Genomic DNA, 24,675 nt, shown 5'->3' on the forward strand with positions numbered 1-24,675 from the left:
TCAACATTTTAAGGAAAATGTAACAGCTCTTTATTAGTTTGAAAATTATTTGCTTGAAAAAAATGTTATTTTCCTTAAAAACATTGCGATTTTTGCTTCTAGGGCGGGGGGAGGGGGGGCCCTCTGCCCCCTCTGACCCCTCGCTGGGTACAACCATGGCTAGGTGTACGAATCATCGCATCGTTCGAGGCACGTGGTAGGAGCTTAGTGGCCGTCCTGGGGATTATTCTGTATTTTCGAGTGAAAATCCCCGCATACATAGAGTTGTTATATTGTAAAATGAATTGTTCATCAAGTCAGTCATTGCTCGAGGCAATAGATGGCAGTGAACCTTTCCCGTGGAATGCGGAAGGGAGCCGTAACTCGTACGCCGTAGGTTTGTCTTCCTAAAGCCTGAATAACACAATCATTTTTCCTGTGCTTTAGAAAGATAACTCGAGCGATAGGTTTTCTGGAACGTAAATAGTGATCGCTTGACCCATCATTTTTTGAACCACATGGTCATTCCCACCGTCCCTTTTCCCATCGATTTTTCTGTGGATACAAATTTCATTCAATTAAAAGCCAATTGTGGCGTTACTAACGCTATTAGTGGGCGTGGGTTCTGATGGGCTGAAGGACGGCGTCAGCGAAGGAGCGTCAGTGACGGAAAAAGGGACGTGTCGAGGGATGGAAAAAGGGATAGGACTTCCATCCCTCGTGCCATCGCGGAAAACTATCGCGTGAAACGGTCATTTTTCTCTGCCATCATTGGAGCGATCGCTGTGGCTGTCCCTCGGAAGCGTTGGAAAAACATGATAATTCAGTCGTAACTGATAGTAAAGCTCCCGTTGCGATCGTTTGGAAGATATAGAATATGTCCCCTGAGTCGTTCTTCGGAGCGCGCGCCTCTTTTGTCGCACCGATTCCCGCTCACTCCGTCGCCTCCTCCCATTCATTGCTCACGCCTCTCCGTCGGAAGCACGTGCGTGCGTCGCTGGAAATAGCTCTTATGGCCGGGTGGCCGTGATACACCACTGCGTTCCGAGGGTCGTTTCGTTTTATTTCTCCTATCTTTAATATGCCCACGCCGAGTGTGGCCGTTTCGTGTGCGTGGGAGCTTTTTTGGCGTCCTTGGAGCGACATTGGTTGAAATAAATTCGTTTTGGGTTGGTCCTCCTATGTGATAGTGTGCAGGTACGCAGGCGAGAGAAATAGCTGCGATGGGCGTGCGATCGATTTGCGGCGACGACGTTGACGGGCCCATGTCGACGCCTCCGTCCGTGCCTCCTCTCGTGATATAATGCCTCGCTATTTTTTTTTATTTTACTGATCCGGGGGAATTTACGCTTATTCATCCAGACCACGCATGCCTCTTGCTCGACCGGTCTTTTTTGGTGACTGATCACTTGCTTATTACCTACGAAATTGTCCTGATATTTTCAGAAAGTGTGAGGCGTATCGTTGTTAACATTTTCCTGTACCTAAAATTTGATTATTTTACCATTGAAATATTTCTTCTAATCATTTTTTTATGATTGAGAAAGAGACAAGTGTTGAACACGACCTCATTAACACGCCCTGAATATTTCAATACTATAGGATTAGTTTTAGCAAGTAATCCGTCGTCATAAAGACCGGTCGAGCCGGGGAGGTGGAATCGCGACTGCCCGATTCTAAAGATATTCTTATCGCATTTTTAATTTTAAAAAGTTTTACCGTCGTCGGAAACATCCATCAAAGTTAAAAAACATAATTAGGATACGTGGGATGTTGATAATTAAATCCTTTTAATTTTAAGTCATAGTTTTTCTCCATCAATATGATCCGACTGCAGCGTCATTTTCATGCTACTAACATGATTTGACTTCAGCTGCAGTATTCGTATGGATATAATTCTGAAAGTGGTGAGTTGATGAGCCTGAGTTTTGATTTCATCGTAATTATTTAGAAATAACGAGCATTTTCCCAGTTTTTTAAGTAACGACGTATTTTCTATTATTTCCTCATTTATCTTGATCTTATGCAAGTATCACCATGAGAGCCTATGCAAAAATGCGGATTTTTAAACGGACATTTTTAGATAAACAAAGAACGGAAAGTTTATTTTTTATATGCGTCAGTAGGTGATGCACAGTAAAAAGATCAAATTTAAAATTTTCATGAATATTATGTATACTTCTTATCTTGAATCAGCCTTTTCATTGCTCATATGTTTCATGCAAATACCATAAGCTTCATCATAAAATTTGCCTCTGCCCGTTGGTTTGCTCTAGATTACGAAAAAATGGCGTGATTTATAATTTTTTTTAAGAAAAAGGTTTAATGAAAAATCTTATCTATGCGTGGCCAGAAAAATACCAACTGAGACCAAATTTTATGCATTAGTACATCGAAAAACAGTTTAGCAGGCTTAAAAATAATAGTCGATATCTTCATTGTGAGAGGTTTATTTTTCTTTAAAATGCTGCTATTTTTTAAGGAAAATAGCACATCCCATCCCATGTTTTTCCATGAACCCATGTGCTCATTTTTTTTTTCATCAACCTTCCTTCGCTTCCATCTCGAAATAGTAGTATCCACTTGGAGTGATAAATGAAAAACTTTGTGTATGTCCACAGTTTTTTTTTATCGTACGACGCGTTTCAGCGAATCGCCTTCGCCATCATCAGGTACAAACGCACTTGGAGGATCAGGTAATGAAAATATAGCAGTTATAAGCACAGAAATATACTTGACGAGTACTTTCGACATCTGCTGTCTCAGTTAATCAGCTGTATATTTTCGGATAGTGTGTAGTAAGCATTCGTCATCTGCATTTCTCCACGAAAATTGCTCTCTTTCCTTCAACTGATCATTCATTAGGAAGCGTTTCACCTGGTCGGACGAGAATAATCACTAAATGCATGGTCCATTTTCGTCAGATATTGCCTCAGGAATAATATTCTGCTACTTTAGGGTGGAGGGTGAGTCTTAATTATGTGCTGCGTCACGAATGCAAGATTTGAAGGTTTGAATTAGTTATTTCTGGCTTGATCTCTTCAGTTTTTCATATTTTGATGGAGAAAGTTTGGCACTGATTGATTGTTTGTTTACATGGTCTATAGAGGTTTCTGCAATGTATAAGGGGAGGTTTATTTTCTGTGGGAAGATTTGAGCGCGAAAATTTCAAGCATTTAACTCACGGAAGGAGCATATCGAAAAACTACTGTTTTACGAGACTGAACTTGTGTATGCGTGCTCATGACGGATAACAATTGACGGATAATGATTATATAACTTATGAATTAGCGACTAAATTGGAGTTTCGATGACATCTCTAATCTTTAGATGAATGTTATGGAGAAGAAGAATATACGTCCAATATCATTAAACTGTATGATCTAGATAGTAGTAACATCTATCTATTCTCTTCCCATTCCATTACCTCAGGCGCACTAGCAAATATGTTGGAGACAAAGGTGTGTATTTTCACTCGGCGTTAGAGGGTATGGGAATCTAGTGGAAGCGGGTTTTATTTTTTTTACACGCCAAACATCTGCAATTTTAGTGTTGTCGTTAGAGTCTTCGATGGATGAAGAGTATTCGCCTTTGTGGACTATTAAAATGAGTCGCCATTGCCTGAAACTCGAAGTTAGTTTTTCTTTACCATTACATTTATAGTTTTGAGCTGTTCATCCGCTGTGGTTGGCTGCGCGTTGTTGGAAAAAAAGTCTTAATAAAATGGGCAATCCCGTGAAGAATAATCTCAGGTTGGGAGAAGGACTAATAAGATGGCTATTTCGCAGTTCGTCACCATAAAAAATGGAGACTTCAGGGAGTGATCCCGCGCAATGATGACATTTAACGTTCCTCCATGTGATAATTATGGACCTCATGGACGATTAAAGTTACATTTGTATTCTCGTATATTTTGTAGTAGGTAAAGGACTATTTTCTGAAGTTCGTGTGGGATCGTAATGGAATCTGGAGTTTAAGTATTACACATCCATTGCTACGCACAATACGGAAATGTGCATTTTGTCGAATACGGTAAACTATTGTTGTTGATTTATGACATTTAAGTGAACTGAAAGTTAAAGTTTCTTGCTTAAAATAATTAGTAACCCTGGCCTTTAATTCCAAGCGAGGAAGACTACTTTCACTACATGTTAAATTTCACGGTGTTACCATGTCCGATGTCGCCGTTTAGTATTGTCGAGGAGCTCGTGAGGTGGCTTTTCATGAGCCCTCTTGTAGTCGTTTGGCTGGTTCTGAAACTCCTTAGCTGTGTCACTTAACAACTTAGCCTGCGCTATGTTGAATAGTATTTGAAGATATAAGAGCTCTGATTGCTGATTAGTATAGCGATTGTCATAGCTATTGACTTGATTTTTTCGTTGTATAGATATAGCATGTAGTGAAATATCTGTTCATGGGAAGGGTTCTAAACTTTGTAACTTTTAAGACGCAAATAATTAGTATTTGTTTTACTAAACTTCACAGAATAGACTGATGCTGTTTTGGAATTCTCGGCTTCATTTTTGCTCAGAACACCCGATATTTTCCGTTAGACATTCGCACCTTTTTGAGTGTCTGGGTGTCATATTTTGGGGGTGGAGGTGTGGGATGTCTTGTGGAATCGTCAGCTTGGGCTTCCCGCTGAAGATTGAAGGGGGTCTCCACCCCCTCTCTGTTGCCGCAGCGGTATCGAACGAGCGAAAGGGGAGGGGAACCTTACTCCCCTCCTCTCCTTGGGAGGAGGAGGGGAAGTTGGAAGGACCTCCCCCTCCCCCTCTCGTCACCGCGAAAATGTTGGGGGAGGAGGTTCATTCTTGGATAGGGCCGAGTTGATCATCTGTGTTATGTCCACTGTAGACAGTCCTAAATTGATTCTCTGTTACCCGACGCTTGTCTCTATTAAACCATCAGAATGTCACAGAAAAACGGGAAAATCTAAAATTATTATTATAGTATTCTACCGATTAAGGTAGGTTTCCATGGAGTACTAAAGAAGTGATCTGGGAGCCTCCCTTTCCTTCCAGCACTGCCTTCTTTAATTCACTGTAAGGCCTACTCTCTTTCAATCTATCTAAAAATCCTATTCTTTTCCTTCCCCTCCCTCGTTTCCCCAACATTCTACCCTCCATCACCATTTTCAACATCCCCTCACCGCTAAGCACTAACTCCATCCAAACCTTCTGTCTCCTGCGTATCTCATCTAAAAGCTTTCTCTCCTCGCCAACCATATCCAGCACTTCGTCGTTCCTTTTCCTCTCCGTCCATTTCACCCTCTCCATTCTTCTCCATACCCACATCTCGAACGCCTCCAATCTTCTCTCGTCTTCTTTCCTCAGAGTCCACGTTTCCGCACCGTAGAGAGCAACACTCCAAACCAAACTCCTCACTAACCTTTTCTTTAAACTCTTACACAACGATCCTCTCAGAAGCTCCTTCCTGCTCATGAACGCCTCCTTCGCTAATGCTATTCTCTTCCTGATGTCCTTACTACTGTATCCGTTTTCCTCTAACGTACTGCCCAAATAGTTGAATTGCTCAACCTGCTCAAGTTTTTCACCACCCACCTTTATCTTGAGTCTCACATTCCTCGCTCGTGATGCTTTACAAAACCGCATTACCTTAGTTTTCTTCTGATTAATCCTCATCCCAAACTCCTCGCAACGTTCGTATAACGCATCCACTAGGGCCTTAAGCCCCCTTGCTGACTGACTGATCAACGCCTGGTCATCCGCGAATCTCACTGATTTGAACATCATTCCTCCCACTTTTATCCCAGCTTCTAACTCATCCCACGCTTCCCTTACCATCTCTTCAGCATACACGTTAAAGAGCAGCGGCGATAGAGGACAGCCTTGCCTCACACCTCGGCCAATGCTTGCCCACCCAGATTCTCCGTCCGCTATCCTCACTTGCGCAGTCTGGGCCATATACAGATTACAAATCAGTCGTCTATCCCTCCAGTCTACACCTATTCTCTTGAGAATATCCATTAACTTTACCCAGTTCACCCTATCAAACGCTTTTTCAAAATCCACGAAACACACATATACGTCCTGCTCATATTCTAGGTTCCTCTCCACGAGGGCCCTCATTATTGCTATTGCATCACGAGTTGACTTCCCTTTTCTGAAACCAAACTGATCTTCGCCCAAATACTCGTTTGCCCTCGCCTCCATTCGTCTGTTCAATATCCTCAGCACTACTTTAGCCGCATGGGATATTAGGCTGATAGTCCTATAATCTCCGCATTCCACAGCTTTCTTCTTTTTCGGAAGCGGAATTAAAACCGTCTTCACGAAATCCTCCGGCCAACATCCCTCCTCGTAGATCTTGCGCACTAGTTCGAAAAACCTTTTCTTACCTTCCTTCCCTAGATTCTTCAGAAGCTCACACGGGATGTTGTCCACGCCTACTGCTTTCCTAGCCTTCATATCACGGAGTGCTCTCTCTATTTCTGAATCTAATATCTCCGGCCCAAGATTATCCTCCTCCACTTCACTTTCCTCCTCTAGAGTCAATCTCTCTGGTCTGCTCGTTCCGTCATACAGGTCCTCCACGTATTCCTTCCACCTACCCTGTACCTCTTCTCGCTCGGTTAGCATCCTCCCATCTTTAGCCTTAATTTTAGACATGGCTTGTCCTCTTTTGCCGCCCGATAGCGACTTAACTTTGGCGTACAACGCGCCTTCTTCTCCATCCTTCTGGAACTTTTCCATTTCCTCGCACTGTCTTTTCCACCAAGCCTCCCTTGCCCTCTTAGTTTCACGTCGTAATCGATTATTCAATTCCCTATACATTCTTTTGCCCTGTTCTGTGTCAACGTTCTTCCACTTCCTCCTCTCCTCCATTTCATTTACCATTGCCTCCGTTATCCACGGCTTCTTTATCCTTCTACTGTCAACGTAACCAATTGACTTCTCCGCCGCTTTGACTATTCCCGTTTTTATATTATCCCATCTTTCCTCAACAGTCTTAGTACCTTCAATCTCCCGTATACTAATGTCCACTAGTTCCTGATATTCTCTCCTCATACTCCCCTTCAGGGCTTCTACGTTCCATTTCTTCGCCTTCCTAACTTTCATAAGTCTTTTGAATCTTACGTTGCATTTCATGAGCACTAGATTGTGGTCCGAATCCGCATCCGCTGCAGGGAAGCTGCGCGAGTTTTTCACACTGTTCCTAAACCTCTGTCTTACCATAATGTAGTCTATTTGATATCTCCCCGCATCCCCTGGACTTTTCCACGTGTACCTTCGCCCTTTATGATGATTGAACCACGTGTTTGTGATGAATAATTTGTTTCTCCTACAAAATTCTGCTGCTTTCTCTCCCCTGTCGTTCCGTATTCCTAGACCAAAATCTCCTATTTCGTTTCCATCCCTCCCTTCCCCGACTGAGGCGTTCCAGTCCCCCATCACTACCAGATTTTTCTTACCCGGTGTGTCTCTAATTATTTCCTCGAGCTGTTCATACACCTCGTCTACTTCTTCCTCCCTATGATTGCTAGTGGGCATGTAAACCTGGACCACCACAAGGTTGGTGGGCCGCGCCTCAATCTCTACCACCAGAATCCTATCGCTTACCTGGTCTATACCTACCACACGCTTACCCATCTTCCCGTTTAATACTAAAGCTACCCCTCGCTGGCTTTCTTCCCCTCCACTATATATAACCCTATACCCATCACTCCAATAGTCCCCCCCATCCCTCCACCTCACCTCGCATAATCCTAAGATATCTATCCTCCCTTTATCCATTTCCCTTTTGATATTTTCTAACTTTCCCGCCCTCATCATAGTCCTCACATTCCACGTCCCCACATTTATAGCAGACTTCTTCTTCTCCATCTTCTTGGTCTTCTTTTCTTCTTTCTTCATTGCTGCTGCCACTGATGTTGATGATGATAAGTCTCTGCAAGGATTTCGCATGTTGGCGACCCCGAGGACCTTGCCGACCTCGTTGCCGTGCCCGACACCCGCCCTTTGCGGACGGGTCCCGGGCGATGAGATTCCGAGGCTCATTTGGTTGTACTCCATGTGTTCAGGGAAGAGATAGTTGGTAGGGTTTCCCACTTCCATTCCAACAGTGTTTTTTACGTGACACCATCACGCGGACTACCTTTCGTCTGGCTCCTACCCTTCGACCTATCTGGCATGGGTGGCCCTACCGGGAATAATTTAGAATTAATCCCGCCAGTGCAGCTCTAGGGGTCATAGGAGCGCGCAAGCCTTTCCACCGCGACAAGGTTGTAGCCCAAGGGAAAGGAAATCTAAAATACTTCTTAAAAATCTAAGGATTCCCGACAATTTAGTTTATTTCCTCAATTTGCTCCTTCATCATCATCATCATCACTGGTCAACAATCCTAGGATTGGTTTGACGCAGCTCTCCACTCAGTTCTCCTATCAGCGAATCTTTTCACTCCTAAGTATTTCTTCTCTTTCACATCTCTCTTTACTTGTTCCATATATTTTGTTCGGGGTCTTTGCTCCTTATGAATTGGAAATTTTTTGGTATCCATATGTTGATCCTCAAATCTTAATGGGATGCTGTTTATTTCTTTCGAAACTTTCTTTCTCTGGAATCCGAATGTTTAGCCATATCTTATCGTCTTTGCTTAAATTGATTTAAACTTCTATCTGGTATCATTGACGTCAGTGAACCACCCATTACAGTGTTTGGTGGCTTGATGAGAGTGTTGTTCAAGGTTAGAATTTAGCCTTCCATGAAAAATTTCCGTAACACGTTTGCGTAAAATTTTTATTTATTTTAGGATGTTAGCGTATATATCAATTAAAGAACCTAACATGCTTAATTTTTACCTTTTTTCTAAAATTTTGCATAGGTTCAGCATTGTAAAATTGACGTTTCGTTTTCATTTTTAAAAATTAGTTCGCCAGAATAAATTAGAGGGAATTCATTTTACAATCATTGCGTTATTTTATCGTTAAAATTTAAGTGAGTTTCTATTGCAATACCTTGAACCTTTAAAAATTTCGACCGCTGACTTTTTTTTACATTATTAGGTGACTGGTGAAGATGATCACTCAAGAGGATTTGTAATACATCAGGATGAATATTTTTTTAAATCGTAATGATCACCATCTTCTTAAGGCCATATTTATTTATCTTCCACTGTTGCAGGTTAGGAATAATATCCCAGCCTAGGCAATTTTATGGGGATTAATGGATTGGATATTTGCGCGGTTTATTTTCCTTTTTATTCAGAATTTCTCTACATTGACCTTTTGCGAGATTCATGCTTGCATGCTGCAAATTTTGAAAAACCATCTTCGCATCTGTGTTAAGAAGGAAAGGTCGTCGGAACCGATGTTTACCAGCTCTGTACGTCGGAATGTAATAAATATATTTTAATCCCAGGGATTTTCCGCAATATCTAAAATATATTTCTTGTTTGTACCCTCTATCATTCGTTTAGAGCTTTGAACTACGGTGATACTTGTTTATTACTACCACTATGAATGTTGAGCGAAATTATTTGGTGTGCTAATGCTTGGTTCATCAACGGAAACTCCTAATTTTGGTAGTTTTTTCGTTCTCCTTAATGTTTTTGTTACGGAAAGATATTCGCCCAGAAATTTTCATGTATGGCTAGAAAATAATTTATCTTCATTGGTTCTCAATCGTCTTTTTGTTATCCTATTCCTTATTTTTTACGCTCTACGACTATTTTGTGACTTTATTATTTTGTGACTTAATGTTATCCTGTTTTGTCTTCAATTCCTTCTATTCCACACGTTTCGTTTAGATTTTCCTTTCTCACCGTCCCTGAATGTTTCTTATTGTCCTTGTTCCTTCCATGTTAACTTCCTGGAGACTTATAGCCTTATTGCACGTCGTGGGAATTCCATTTCGTCCAGGTCATTGCAGTCTGCTTTATATACCACATATTCGTGTTCTCTCCGCGAGGTTAACTATCTAAATTTATAGTGATTTTTTCCTTCTGCATGATTTCCCTAGTTCCTATATCGCTACATGGTCTCATCTCATTTCTGCTTCGTCTGTCTTCCATGCTTCGTAAATTCTTCGTAATTTCATTCTACTCAGGATTTTTTGTAACGCGGTGATACTTGTACCCTATGACCCTTTTTCCCCACGCCGCGCCGCTGTCTTCGGCCTTGGCCTGTTCAATCAAGAGCTCTACCCCGGTAACGAATTTGTGGGTACTTACATTTACACATTATATTCATTAGCATCCTCGTCAGTTTTTTCTGATTTCTTGATTTCGTGTGGGCCTGGCTTGCCTATTTTTCATTCGCTAGCTATTATATTCCGTGTACAACCGTATGTTTGTCCACTATGTAATGCGTAAAACATTGTATCAATGCATTTTGTCCTCATGCAAAGACTACTGCTGTCTCACCTTTGCTGTTGCTTTGGTGTTCGTCTCGCAATTGATGATTCTTCGTGTGCCTTAATTGAGGCAAAATCTGTGGATTTGATACACAACACAACCGTGTACTTCCCTGTAATAAACTTTCATTGAATCTCCATCAAGTGCAGTCGGCTCTTACCGCATTTAATACTTGATTCACAATATGACATCCTTTAATGGCGATGAAAAGTTAATATCGTTATTTATGGGCTTACTAATTTTGGGTGGCAAAAACAACTGACTTTGTGGTTTTTATTGTACCGTTTTTAATTCATTAGGTACTTCAAGGATGTTTAATGCGAATTAGATAATCTCTCTCTGTGCTACTACATCAATTTGGAAGCTGGTGAAATGTGACCATGTCTCAGATTTAAAACTGTTATTTTTTCATCCACCACGCTGTAAATCTATGACAGTGAGGGTTATAAAAGCTGATTGCAATCTGTGATAGTGGCGAGTGTGTCTGACCTTTCTGTATTTAGGGTAGAAATAACCTCAATTTTATTCGGGATCTGGTAGAACCAGCATCTTATTTGATGTGAAGTTACCTTAGCTTACTGGCGTTTTTATGTCAAATTAATTTCATGCTATCACGAATTGAAGTTGTTTTTGGATACTATTTAAACTATTTTCCATATCCTATTAATGTTATCCTCGCAATATTTTTGGTACGGATTGGGGCTAGGACCATAGACCACTGGCTACCGTTTGGTGGTGGCTTCATTCGTTGATATCTGTACTTATAGTTTAGCAAAATTTTATTAATATGAAATTAATTTCATTTTTATATTTATTAAACGATAAAAACTATCGTATTCCATGGCTTATATGTTGATAAATATTAAGGTGCTCATAAATTCTATGCGTAAAATACTGTTTTAATTAGGCGTTGCCAATGACAATAAAATTTCGCGTATATCAATGTATTTGTTTCTGTATGGGGAATAGTTTAGCCTGTATTTGGGCTTCGCTGGACTATTATAAGGAAGAGGCACATCTGATTAAGGTCTAGCTATCGATCGCTGGTTTTATATCCGTTTGGAGTGGAAAATAATGTCATCACTCTAAAAGAATATGAGAAAAATTTTCATTGACGTGTATGTTATAGAGAGTTTTCTAACATTGGGACTGTAGGGCTGTCCTTAATTGTGTTCATATCCGTTTTAGTTTATTATCTTTCAGTACGGCTTTGAGAAGCTAGAATGAATCAGTTTTGCTCATATTCTCGATATTTAATGATATTTATTGCCAAACTTATGTTTTATGTGAGTAGAATTTCTCTTCAGACAGCGAATTTGATCATCGTTTTAGTTTGGAGTGATGTTTTTGATTACAGATGTGTTGAGACCATTATGTGATGAAGTAGGAGACCGTGTGTGTTTTCATTTCAGAGGACCGTGCGTGAGTGCAAAATCTCCAAGTTGAGGTATCGCCCAGAGCCATGAACCGAGGAGCTAAAGAAAACACTGTGCTCTCATCCTTGAACGGAGGAATGACGGACATCACGAGTTTTTCGAAAAGTAATTACATGTTCTAGTCCTGGTCTTCATGTTTATTAGTGGTAGATGACGTTGGTTTTGCTGAACCTTCAAACGTTAGTGAGACAGTGAAAATAATAACTGTTTTTTAAATTAAACATCCTACTCAGAACCTTACTTGAACTTTACCTGCGGTCATAGTGTCATCACTCATGATAAACTTTCATCGTCATGCATTCTATTTTTGGCTTCAAAACGTGATTGTATGATTTTTTCCCATTTTGAAATACTTGAACACTTGAACAAACTACGGATCGCTAATCATTTACGCCAGATTTCGTATGAGGGAAAGAAATATTTCGTTCTCATAAGTCGGAACGAATCGTCGTCATGAGATCCCGGTAGTGAACAGTCCAATTATCAATGCTCAATATCCCCACCCCTAGTACATCTCGTTTCACCTCCTCGTCCAGTTAAACACGCGAATAGTTTTTCTCGATCTTCCGGGCGATCACACCTTCTAGTTCTGTATTTTATACCCATCTTCTGACTGCTATCGAACTTCATTAGCTATTTCTTCCGTATCATCTTTCTGGCATCTTCGTGTATTTTTACCTTGTACTTCCTCCCCTAATCACATTCTTCACGCTTTGCCTAGCAGATTCTCTCACGATCCGTTTTTAATTCTACATCAAATTTTACTTTCACGTTCCGGGTATCTTCCTAATGAGAATTTTGTATCGACTGTATTTTTTATTCGAGAAAAATTTCCTGTTAGTTTTAATGTTTTCTATCCATTTTGCTGTTGATTATTTTGAGTTTACTCACACACATCGTCAAATTTTAATTCGATGAAGACGGCTCATCGAGAACTTAATCGCTAGTTCAACCGGTTCTTCTTTATTGAATCTGTATTTAAAAAACACATTAATGTGACCTAATTATTAATAATTAACTTGAAATTTTAATCGATCCGAGATTTGGACATTTTCTTCGCTCCGCAAAATGTGGCTAATATTTACGCGACTCGTTGACGAATGTGATAATTCTCCATAGGATTTAAGCCTTTAAAGGAAATGCGTCACGTGCATAAGTTTCATGCCTCAAATTCATCGATCACCTAGACGAAGAAACAACATTTACCTTTCACACAATTAACCAAATTATTCATTCCTTCGTTTTGACTGCAAGATATAGCGTTTTAGCTGCTGAAAGAAACACAATATTACTCCTGCAGTCCTAAAATACATTCTTGTTCACTTACTGGAAGGTTGGGAATCCTGACTAATTTGGTTTAATACTTTGCCTAATACCCTTTTTTGTGCTCCCTCATGGTAGTTGAGTGTGATTGTAGGAACATAATTCTTGGAATTTTTAGCGAAGCTACTCAATTAATTGGGGCTGTTTTTGGTTATAGTGAAGTAGTGACCTTGATAACTATTATATCATTATTTCATGTTGATTTTTTCCTATTTCATCATGTTTCCATTTCATCATATTGAACCCAAAGCTCCTAAACTTAACTTGGGATCTAGCACCTACCGATTAGTGTAACATTTTTAATGTTATTGCCTAACATGAATTTTTGGTGAGTGAGTATTAGTGGTCAAAGTAACCATAATCACGCATTAACTATTTGCCGACCATCTTGATGCGATTTAAAATGAAACGATGCGTCATACTGATTTTTTATGGCTCGACTTATTTGAAGCTCAACCGTATTTTTTTATCATAGTTTTTCATGGTGAATATTTTATTCCATGGTGATGTATTTTTTATGAGTGAAGAAAGAGTTAATTTGGAATAAATTATGTGTAGTTCCATGGTATTGAACTGCGGCTTTACTTATGGTATTCGTGGAGATAAATCAGAAAAGTTGAGGTCTTAAGAATTTTTTCAGATTGGCTCAATGCATTAAGAAATACTTTCATTCCCATGTAATTATTTTAGCGTGCTTTACAACTAACATGCTATAACTAATGGTTAATGATGAGAATGGAGCCATAAATTTTTGTAAAAATGATTTTTCATGTTTCAATAATTGTTATGGCTCACAAATGTCATTCATTGCCAAATCTTTTGTTTAATTTAAACATTGGACATTCTGTTTTTATGCCGTCATTTCACGCTGTCATTTTTTGTAATTACTTGTATGATATTATAGATTTTTAAATTGACTTATATAGTGAGATTTTGTACTAAATAATGTGGTGGCCGAACTTTTTAGTAGACTATTGAAATTTCTCTGATTTCTTGTGAAAATTTTCAACTGCATGAGCTTTTAGTTAAATTGCTTCCTGGGCTTTTAGGGTATTTTTTCAGTCAATGCTTCAGTGAAATAGAGTCATTGAGTAAATATCAGGTCATCTGTTAATATCATTATTGATTATTTTTTATCATTATTTTAATATAATCTGTCATTGCAATCTTGCTACCTACTTATCACTGACCATGATTGTATCTTTCTGAGTGAATGCTTAATTATTGGATTGTGATGATTGTTTCTAAATTTTCGGCAATTGGTATGCCAAATTAATATGCTAGCATATCCACTTATATTTTATAGATTTCAATACATTTGGCTTGGCTTTTTGCATTTAAGCTAGCTTATTAGAGTGGTTAAATTTCTACTTTGTAATTCATCCCTATTTTATGCCATTTTAATTCTTTCTTATTTTCCATAATTACGTGTTTGATTTTCACATTCAATTCTAAACTTAATTGTTGAGTAATTATAGCATATCAATTGGTACCATATCTTTAGAGAAGAAAGCTTTTATCTAAATGTTCTACTCCCGTTAGTTGTTCTTCATGAAAATTGGTATTGTGTCACTAACCAAATAATTTTTATCGGTGGTTAAAATTTAAATGCATTGGAATTATTATGTTCTGTTTTACTAATTATAAGTGAGAAGTGGAACATTTTTATCTTTGAAAAAGTCACTGTTACTGATTTTCTGTCTGGATGTAGATATTTCCTGATCTAATTTTCCCACCTTTTATGTCATGTAGTTATTTTTAAAATTTTTATTCACACTTTGATAACTTGGGTAGGCACTTCACTCACGTATGAATGTTAGAACGTTACAACTGTAATTTTAGGTTACATATTTTACTAATTACGTGTTTCCCCTCCCTTTCCCTTCTTTCTTTTCTTGCAACCCCTACTTTTTCATTAATCCTCATTAATTTTTAATCATCAACTTTCTGCAAAACTTCACAAATTGCTCAATTTTTCCTCTCTTAAACCTTTGCTTTATCCTCTACCCCTCTCTCGTACACTTGCTCGATTCACTATTCTCCTTGGCCTCCCCCACCTCTCAAACTATTTCAGGCAAAGATGGCAACAAGGTGACGACGGTGGTGGCTACGGCCGGACAGGGACCAGACCGGCCTCAGGAAGTTTCATACACGGACACTAAGGTTATAGGAAATGGTAGCTTTGGGGTGGTTTACGCAGCCAAGCTCTGTGATACTGGGGAAATGGTTGCAATCAAGAAGGTTCTTCAGGATAAAAGGTTTAAGGTAGGTTTTGATTAATTTTTCAGTGTAATTATTTTCCTCTGCTTGGAGTTCAATCTACTGATTTGGGAAAAACTTTTTTCTTTGAAGACAAGCATTCTATGTCTCTGAAGTTCTGTATTACTTAGACTATGTATTCTATTCCTAGTTTAAGTTGTAATTGTCTGTCATTGTCATATATGTTGTAATGTGTTAATATTAGTTCTCTTGGTTGTTGTAAGTTAATGTAAGACTTCACTAATTTATCTAGAAGTATAATTTCTCAATGCAGCTGTACAACATTGAAGTGATAGACATTTATATGTCACACATAACATGTATATTGTCATCATATCCCTTTTAAAGTTCTTTGATAAGGATATATGTATTCTCTAATTTTCCTGTGAAGGCTTCCTTGGTTAGCTGTAGATGTGGTCATGGTTTCCAGGCTTCCGTTGCATTGTTTCATGTTTAATGACATACCGGCAATCTAAGAGTCTTCAGATCAGAAGTGTGACCTCATAGCCTGGTCCCTGACTGCCTGTCATCACCTTGTTATTGAAGAGGTGTTATAAGTATTCTGTCCTGAAGATGCTGGCAGGATTGCTGGCAAAATGTTGTCATCTGACATCAAACCGTAATGGAAGCCTGGAAATATTGACCACATACTATAAAGTTGGTTAGGGTTGAATGATGGTAATCAAGGATTAGTATTTTACTACTTTTGTTTTATTCTCAATGCCAGTATGTTAAATATCCGTGCCGACCTGGTTCATTTTACATGTTTCCAAGTAATTATTTTCTTTTGGAATGATTTGATTATTCTATGACTTTTTAATCATTGAAAGTAAATTAATGTTGTTGCACAATTTTGTTAACTAAGTCTACTTTAATGCCTGCATATGGAGTGAGTGTCTGGCTAAAATTTATTATTGTTTAAATATTTACTTTTAAAGCAGTAATCAATGAAATCAATACTACGTGTTTTGTATCTTATTTGAAGAAGCCTGTATACTGCTGTGGCTTACATCTTTTTAGGATCAATAGTTATTTGATTTTATTGGACAGAGGTTTAGATCCTTCTGTCTTTAACTTATGTTCATTTGATGCTAAAGATATTAAGAGTCTTGTCATCACTTTGACTATATTTGGAGGCAATGCGCTTCCTTCCGTGTTTCCGCCGCGGATTCGTACAAACGCTTGCTTCTAAGTGAATCTCTCTGGCCCGAGAATGTGGCTTTCAGGCCATTCCATTTCCCTCGAAACCGCTCCTCCCAAGGTGAAGTTTCGTCGAGGGTCAATATCCCAAAAGTTGCCGATGTTGCCGTCGACATCACGGATGTTAGCTCCGAGCCTACGGTCAATTCACAATCAGTTGACGCCACTCCTACCCAGGTAAATCGTAAGTCAAGTGATACTGTAGGTATCCAAACCGGAATGGTTACACGGAGACAAACAAACTCTACGGGAAAAGACTCCACGAACTTGTGACTATATTTTCAAAATGTTCAATGTTTAAACAACAAATTATGTGACGTAGAAATTTTGCTCAAAAGTGATTTGATTAACGTTGATGTTCTCTGTTTTGCCGAACACTGGTACAACAGCTGTGATATAATGTCCATAAATTTTCCAGGCTACACTCTTGGTAATTATTCTTGCAGGAGTGTGTACAAAAATGGTGGGACTTGTATTTTCCTCAAAAATGGTATTAACTTCAAACCCATTGACTTAACTGACCTTGTGCAAATTGAAAAAGACTTTGAGTTTTCAATTATCAAACTGTTGAAATCTAAGATATTTATTGTGTGTCTATACAGATCTCCAAATGGTAATTTTAATACCTTTATTGATTACCTAACAATACTACTGGAAGAACTTTTAAAAAATGGGAGTTCTATCATTATATGTGGAGATCTCAATGCTAACTTCCTGCAAGAGCATTGTGGTAAAGTTTTACAAATTAAATCAGTCTTGGATTCATTTCAAGTTAGGGCCTTATTAAGCGAACCTACCAGAGTTACAAAAACAAGTGTGACCATTATTGATCAAATAATGACTAACCTAAGTAAAGATAAATGTAGTGCTTCAATTTTCAACACCGGCTTTTCTGATCATAAAGGTGTTTTAGTTAGCGCAAGTTTAAATGAAACTTTAAACCAAACCTCATACTTTGTGCATAAAAGGCACTTTCATACAAACCAAATGCAGTTGCTGGCTTTTGATCTGGAAAATGAAGCATGGGAGGAAGTTTATGCAGCGAACACATTTGATGAAAAAATGTATGCTTTTATGAGCAAACTCAAATTTTATTTTGAAACTAACTTCCCTGTCACGAAATGTAAAATTTCAAACTCAAAAAAAGTTAAGAATACTTGGCTTACAAACGATATCATAAACATGAGTCGTTATAAAAGGGAACTGTTCGAGCTTGCCAAATCATCTGACAATAATATACTCAAAACTGATTATAAAATCTTTAATAAATTTTTTAAAGAAACTGTTAGGAAAGCCAAATCTGCATGCAATGATCAATTCATTGCCAGCTCTAAGAATACCTCTAAAGCAGCTTGGCAAGTCATAAAAAGGGAAACTTGCAGTAAAACTAATGTTTCAAACTTAGAACTCACTTTAAGGGGCAATGTTCTAACAAATCCTAATGAAATTGCAGAGGCTTTTAACAACTATTTTGTGGAAACTCCAGGAGAAATAATTTCAGCAATCAAAAAAAAGAATTACTCTAGCAGAGCTGATGTCACCCAAAGAGTTTTACACTCAATTTTCTTATACCCTGTAACTAATGATGAAATTATTGGCATAGCTCATACCTTAAAAAATAAGTATTCCTCAGGAGTCGATGATATACCGGACAAAATAATAAAATTTGCCATACCTTTTATGAGCAAACCTTTAATATATCTTTGTAACCTATCTTTAACTGATGGAATTTTTCCAAACTGCCTCAAACTAAGTAAAGTCATACCACTTCATAAAAAAGGAAAAGTAAATGATGTAGAAAACTTTAGGCCAATAAGTTTGCTACCAGGAATCTCAAAAGTATTTGAAAGGATAATGTTTAACCGTGTAGTGAAATACTTGGAAACAAACTCTATACTTTCCAAGCATCAACATGGTTTTAGAAGAGGTAGTTCAACAACTAAAGCCCTTCACGAATTCGTCACCAAAACACTTACTGCAATTGATACAAACAATTTGCCAATAGGGGTATTCTTTGATCTCACAAAGGCTTTTGATATTGTCAACCATGAAGTCCTTCTGGAAAAACTAAATAAATATGGGATTTCGGGCATAGCTAATAAATGGTTTCATTCGTATCTACAGGAAAGATTTCAGCTGGTTGAAATTTCTCATTTTGATTCATCGGCAAACCTAAAGCTAAATTTTCAGTCTGCCAAAAGAGCAATGAAATCTGGCGTCCCCCAGGGCTCGATACTCGGGCCCCTACTTTTTTTGTTGTATATAAACGACTTACCAAGTTGTGTCCCAGAAGCTGAAACTGTTTTATTTGCAGACGACGCTAGTGTATTAATTCAAGGGACTACTCCAGAGTCATTACAATACAAAATAAATTGTACCATGAAATCTTTTCAAAATTGGTTACATGATAATCTGTTCGCCATAAATGTCCAAAAATCTGTGTGCCTAAATTTTAGCAAAGAACAGTGTACATCAGTACAACTTAACGATGTTGACCTCTTATTTACAGACAATGTAAAATTCCTTGGTGTTGTATTCGAGCCATCCTTAAAATGGTCCTCACACATCAATTCAATAATACCCAAGCTAAGTAAATCTCTGTATCAGCTTAGATATCTTCGCCTTAGCGTAAGCTTTAATATTCTGAAGATGATATATTTTTCTAACTTCCAATCCATACTGGCATATGGCCTCATTTTATGGGGCAGTTCCTGCCACAGTGCAAAAATTTTTAAATTGCAAAAGCAGGCCATAAGGACTCTCTTCAACCTATCTTATAGAGAGTCCTGTAGACCTTATTTTAGTAAGGCCAGTATAATGCCCCTACCCTCCTTGTATATTTTTGAACTCATTCTGTTTGTTAAAAATAACATGAATTTATATGAGTTAAACTGTAACATTCACCAGCATCATACCAGGTCAAACCTAGATATCCACATCAAAACTAGATCTACCACACTAAATACTGAGGGTCCATACCACAAAGGAGCAAAACTCCACAATTCACTCCCACAAAATATTAAAAAAATCAACAATTTTTTTAAATTCAAAACAGAGCTAAAAAAATTTTTAATACAAAAACCTTTATATTCTACTGATGAATTTTATGCTGTATGTAAAGAAAAACTTAAATGAGTTATGTTGTATGTAAGGAAAAACTTAAATGTAAATTAATGTATTAAATATTGTCCTGATGTATCTTTAATTGTCATTTGCATACACACTGTGTTCTATTGCCATTGTTTGTTTGTGTTTTATCCTTTATGTAATGTAACTTGACGAAGCTATGCAATTGTATTGCCTTCAGCGAATAAACTATTATTATTATTATTATTATTATTATTAATGTAGTTTCTAGTGAATTGGGTCACTAGTTATTTGGGGCAGCTACTTAATTGGGGTAGATCTTGAAAAACAGAACCCAATAGAAGAGTATCACAGGGTTTTCTTGGCTCAACTGGGACAGCATGTCTATTTTATGGGTGACATATTCAGTGACATCAACTCAATGCTCACGAAGTGATCCAAATTTTTTGGTATCAGTATACTTTAACTTTCTCGATACTTTAATGTTTTTTAACTTTCTCCTTCATTCATTCAATCCAGTCTTCTTTTTCACATGGGTCCATATTCTTCCCCAAGCTTTACAGTTCTAATTGTTAGACCACCCTGTAGAGGATCCAGATTCTGTTCCCGGACTATGAGACCTCACTCAACATAATGTTGTTTTTAAGTGGAGAGGACTCCTGTGGCGGTAGTTGGACTATTGATGATAGGCTAAATAAAAGTGTTGTGTGGATAGAAGGGTGTGGGCAATGACGGTCAGTTTTAGTGTATTCTTGGCCACTCTGACATGCCACCTAATGGCCTCATGTACCAAGGATAATGAGAAAGAAGTGGTGACATCTTTGGTGAGGTTTACGAATGGGTGTCGACCATTATCTAGGGATTACTGGCTAATGTCAAGAGGAGGAGACTGGTCAAGGCTGTGTAGAATAGTTTAGACAAGAATATTTTTTCTGAGTACCATTTACTGGATGGAAAAATTTCCATACTGAAAAAAATTTAAGATTATCTTCTCCAATCCTATCATCATTGTTTGGCTGAGATAACTGGGGTGCCAAAATCGATGGTAGCTTGGTTATTGCAGCTACAGGATAAACGGAGAGAAGAATGAAGCCACAATGGAAATAAAGCAACCTTCCCTCAAAGGCAAACGTCAAGGACACTTTAAATCAATGGCTTTCCATTGTGAGCAAGGAAGGGTTTGTGTCAGCGGCCCAATGCAAAAAAAGAAGGCGGAGGAACTAGCTGTGTAACTTAGTCATGACCATTTTAAGGCAACAAATGGTTGGCTGTTTCAATGGATGACCAGAAACAAAATAAAATTCAAGAGGGCTTATGGAGAGAAAAAATAGTGTTGATGTTGTGTGTGCAAACGCGTGGAAATTGAAAAAATCTGTCCAGCTACTCCAGAATTTTTGCGTGGGTGACATTTACATCACCAATGAAACAGCATTGTATTACCAATCAACACCAAATGGCTGTCTCTGCTACAGTTATGTAAGACTAAGGGGCTCCAAAAAAACCAATGCATCACGTCCTTGTTTTGTATTGTTCAAATATTTCGAGAACTAGGATAGCATTACCAATTTGAGTGTGTGCATATCTTTTTGGTGCAGTAGTTTTTTGATAAATGCCTTGAATTTAGTGTTGTGATGAAAATGTCTAAGAAATCAATCCTTAGTAATAATGGTATTCATAAAAATAGATTCAGTTAACATACAAGCTATGAATATTTCTATTCGTATATCTTGTATGATGCTAGGCACGATGTGGTGAAAATTCTTAACATTAGTAAAGTTGGACACTGCAATATTTCCACTGAGGTTATTTTGACCCTGCGCATTTCGTTGTTACAAAAAACGTTACAACACCTGACAATTTTACTAATATTTCTATTTGTATTAATATAGAAGTAACTTATTTCGAAGTATAGGTATCGTAAGTTAGATAGCAGTGATGACACTTGTGCTTCAAAACTAGTTGTGCTTATGTTAGAGAAATTTAGTGGAAATATGGAGAGTACATATTTTTTATCTGATGGTAACTTTATACTATGCTGAGCTGCAAATCATATTCACTTCCAAAAAAGAGAATGGTAGTTGCCAAAATTTTCTGTTAGAGAAAAAAACCCAAGTCTTAGCAGTTTTTCCCCAAATGGCTATGTACTTGGATTACTTGATAAACTCTGGAATTCTTTAGCACAAACCGTAAAGCCTGACCTGCGTAAGGACAGGTTTTAATCAAGTCTGTGATGTCTACAACTGAATAATATTGTGAATATTTTTCAGTGTCTTTATATTGGCATTCTTTTTTGAGCTAACTCTTAAATTTTTGTAGCTATTTACCTAACTCTTGTGCATTGTAACAAATTATAGCTATCTTTGAGTAATATGCTCTAATATCATGACTTTTCATGAGTATTGAGTATTAAACTAATGTGTTAGGGTTTTGTTCTTTGATCAACTGAAGAGACCTTCCTGTTCTAAGTATGTGTCTTGCCGTAAAAAGTATCCTTCACTTTCTTTTTACATCGCAGAAAATCAGATGTTTTCATCTTGGGGGAGAGCAAATTCTATTCAGTAGTAATATTTTTGAGAGAAAAAAAAATTATCCATCCAATTATACATGTGAAAGGGAAAATTTATTGTTAGAAAATGCTTCAAAAATTCTTTAGTAGCATAGTGAAAATTGATGTACACGTATGTGAATAAGTTATTGGCGTTTGACTTTGCCGAGCTGAAGTATATTTATATGATATTATATTTTTGCATCTATATTTTTTTAAATATCACTTTTATATTTATGCTCAAAGTTATTGTTTTCTGTTCATTACAGAACCGTGAGTTGCAGATTATGAGGCGGCTTGAGCATTGTAATATAGTCAAACTCAAATATTTCTTCTACTCCAGTGGAGATAAGGTAAAGGTTTGTGTCTTCATTGTATTTTGGGTTTATTTTCTTGGTATCCTTCCCCACTCATGTTTGATTCCTCTCATTTCAGAAGGATGAAGTTTACTTGAACTTAGTGCTGGAATACATCCCAGAAACTGTGTACAAAGTTGCTAGGTGTTACAGTAAATCTAAGCAAACGATACCCATTAGTTATATTAAGGTGAGTGCCTTTTTTATATAATTAAAAGTATGTATGCAGATTATTTGGCTACAATTTTAAGAATGGTTTTATCGAGAAGATTGGCAATAAAACATTAGATGCTGATTCAGCAGTTTTGTATTACTTGTTACATTGTCCAAGTTAGCTCAAGACGTAATTGATTTTTCAGAATTAAATGAGTTGAAATCTAATTATTTGAACTCTGGCACCACTCTCCTTGTTAATTATTCTTTTACATTTTGATGTGAGATATGTTTTTGATAATAATAATATATTTTATTTGAAACTAGAAAGAAAAAAGAATTTAGAAAGTCACTCCCTAATATCATTAAACACACATTAGGAATATCCCTTAAATGTCGTCTTTATAGTTTATTAATGAATCTGTATTATTATTGCTTATTCTTTAATTCATAGAGCACCATATATTTAACCTTTTCCTTGGGACCCACTTGGCATGCTTGACCGCGAAATCGTGAAAACACGGCCTTTTGCTTCGAAAACGTCAAGCCGTGATAATCCGGCCTTCCTTCTTTAGCATCAGAAAATTCAGGCCGTGAAATCACGCCCTGCGTAGGGAAGAGGTTAAAAAGGTGTCACTGTGCATTTTTAAGCTCTATTTTAGCTGCAGTCATCCTCAGTTGGGATATAATTTTTTTGGACAGTATTCTAATCTGCAGAAGTTGTATTTTCATTTCATTTGCTTTCATCTTGTGGTATTGTAGAGAGTATCTTCTTTATTTTTGAATTCATCGAGAAAAGTGTCGATTTAAAGTTTTTACAGTGAGGCTCCTTTTACCAGGAATAGGGTTAATTTTTTTTTCGTAGTATTTGATTTGTACATAATTTTTCAAGATAAGATAATACTTATTTGCTCTCAGTAGCACCATAAAACCATAAAATCAGAGTAAAAGCTACTTCTCTGATTAAGTATTTATCACTTAGCAATTAGTTCATAGGACAAGATTGAAAGGCAGACTTGCCATTACAATTGTCAATATGCAATACAAATATTCTACTAATAAAACGGTATTAGAATGTATGTAAATTCAAAATGAGGATTCAAACAAGAGCACTCCATGGGCATTGATCTTGAATAAAAAAGTCATGTTATTAGTGAGGCATTTCAACGGAATATGTGCAGAATGAATGTAACCTACTGTCAGAAAATAGAATATAGATTTTTTGTTTTGGCAGATAGTTATTGTATAGGTTATCCTTAAAGAGAAGGGACCTAAGTTAGACAACCAAAGTTAATAGAAATTCTGGAAATTGTAAACCATGACGAAGGTTTTTTTTCTTAACAATATTCTATTCCTATTCCAATCCTCCTAACTTAACCTCTTACCACCGGTCGTCACTATTCATTCTCTGAATCCTCCCCCTCCTCTCCTACCTGGTGGCGTGGTGTGACTCAGTGACACACCATGCCTCTCTTCTGAGCTTTCCTCTTCCTTGCAAATCCTCCTCATCCCCCCAGACACTTAACTCAGCCTCAACCCCTCCTAGTCCAGCCGCCTGTAAAGGAGAAGGCTGATGCCCCTGGCCATTTGGAAATTTTAGAAATAATCATTGGGGAGATTTCTCCTTATGGTGTCTTTTTCCCATCCCTCACCCTTTACTTAACCTTCCATTACATTTTGTCACTATCCTTCCACTTAAATTTGCCAGTTTTATTTTAGATTTTGCATTTCCTGCATGTGTACCAGATGATGTTGCATAGTTATGAAATCGGGCTTAGAATTAAATGAGTTAATTTTAATATGATATCACAATAATTTTATGATCTAAAGGTACTGGGAGCAAATAAATCATATTTTATCTGGAAAAAATTATAAATAAAATCCTACAAAAATAATAGCAAATTTTGAAAATATACATGGGGTGCTAGGACTGCTCATTGACTGTATTGGTACATCTGTCAAG

At 37.6% G+C, this 24,675-nt stretch overlaps 1 protein-coding gene across 11 annotated transcripts in view; it reads left to right on the forward strand.

Moving 5' to 3' along the window:
* Positions 1-24,675, forward strand: part of LOC124154448 (glycogen synthase kinase-3 beta) — a 114,693-nt gene that overhangs the window by 64,638 nt on the left and 25,380 nt on the right. For 5 of the 11 annotated variants that reach the window (XM_046528180.1, XM_046528185.1, XM_046528175.1 and 2 more), the window contains exons 2-4: positions 15,187-15,377; positions 22,473-22,562; positions 22,639-22,749. In XM_046528180.1, the coding sequence (XP_046384136.1) occupies positions 15,187-15,377; positions 22,473-22,562; positions 22,639-22,749 (392 nt within the window). Of the gene's footprint in view, positions 1-11,479; positions 11,640-11,765; positions 11,895-15,186; positions 15,378-22,472; positions 22,563-22,638; positions 22,750-24,675 lie in introns of those variants that run through there. The other 6 variants (XM_046528186.1, XM_046528177.1, XM_046528179.1 and 3 more) reach the window with 3 other exon arrangements.

Source organism: Ischnura elegans, chromosome 2 (assembly GCF_921293095.1).
Source record: "Ischnura elegans chromosome 2, ioIscEleg1.1, whole genome shotgun sequence".
Taxonomy (NCBI): Eukaryota; Metazoa; Arthropoda; class Insecta; order Odonata; family Coenagrionidae; genus Ischnura; species Ischnura elegans.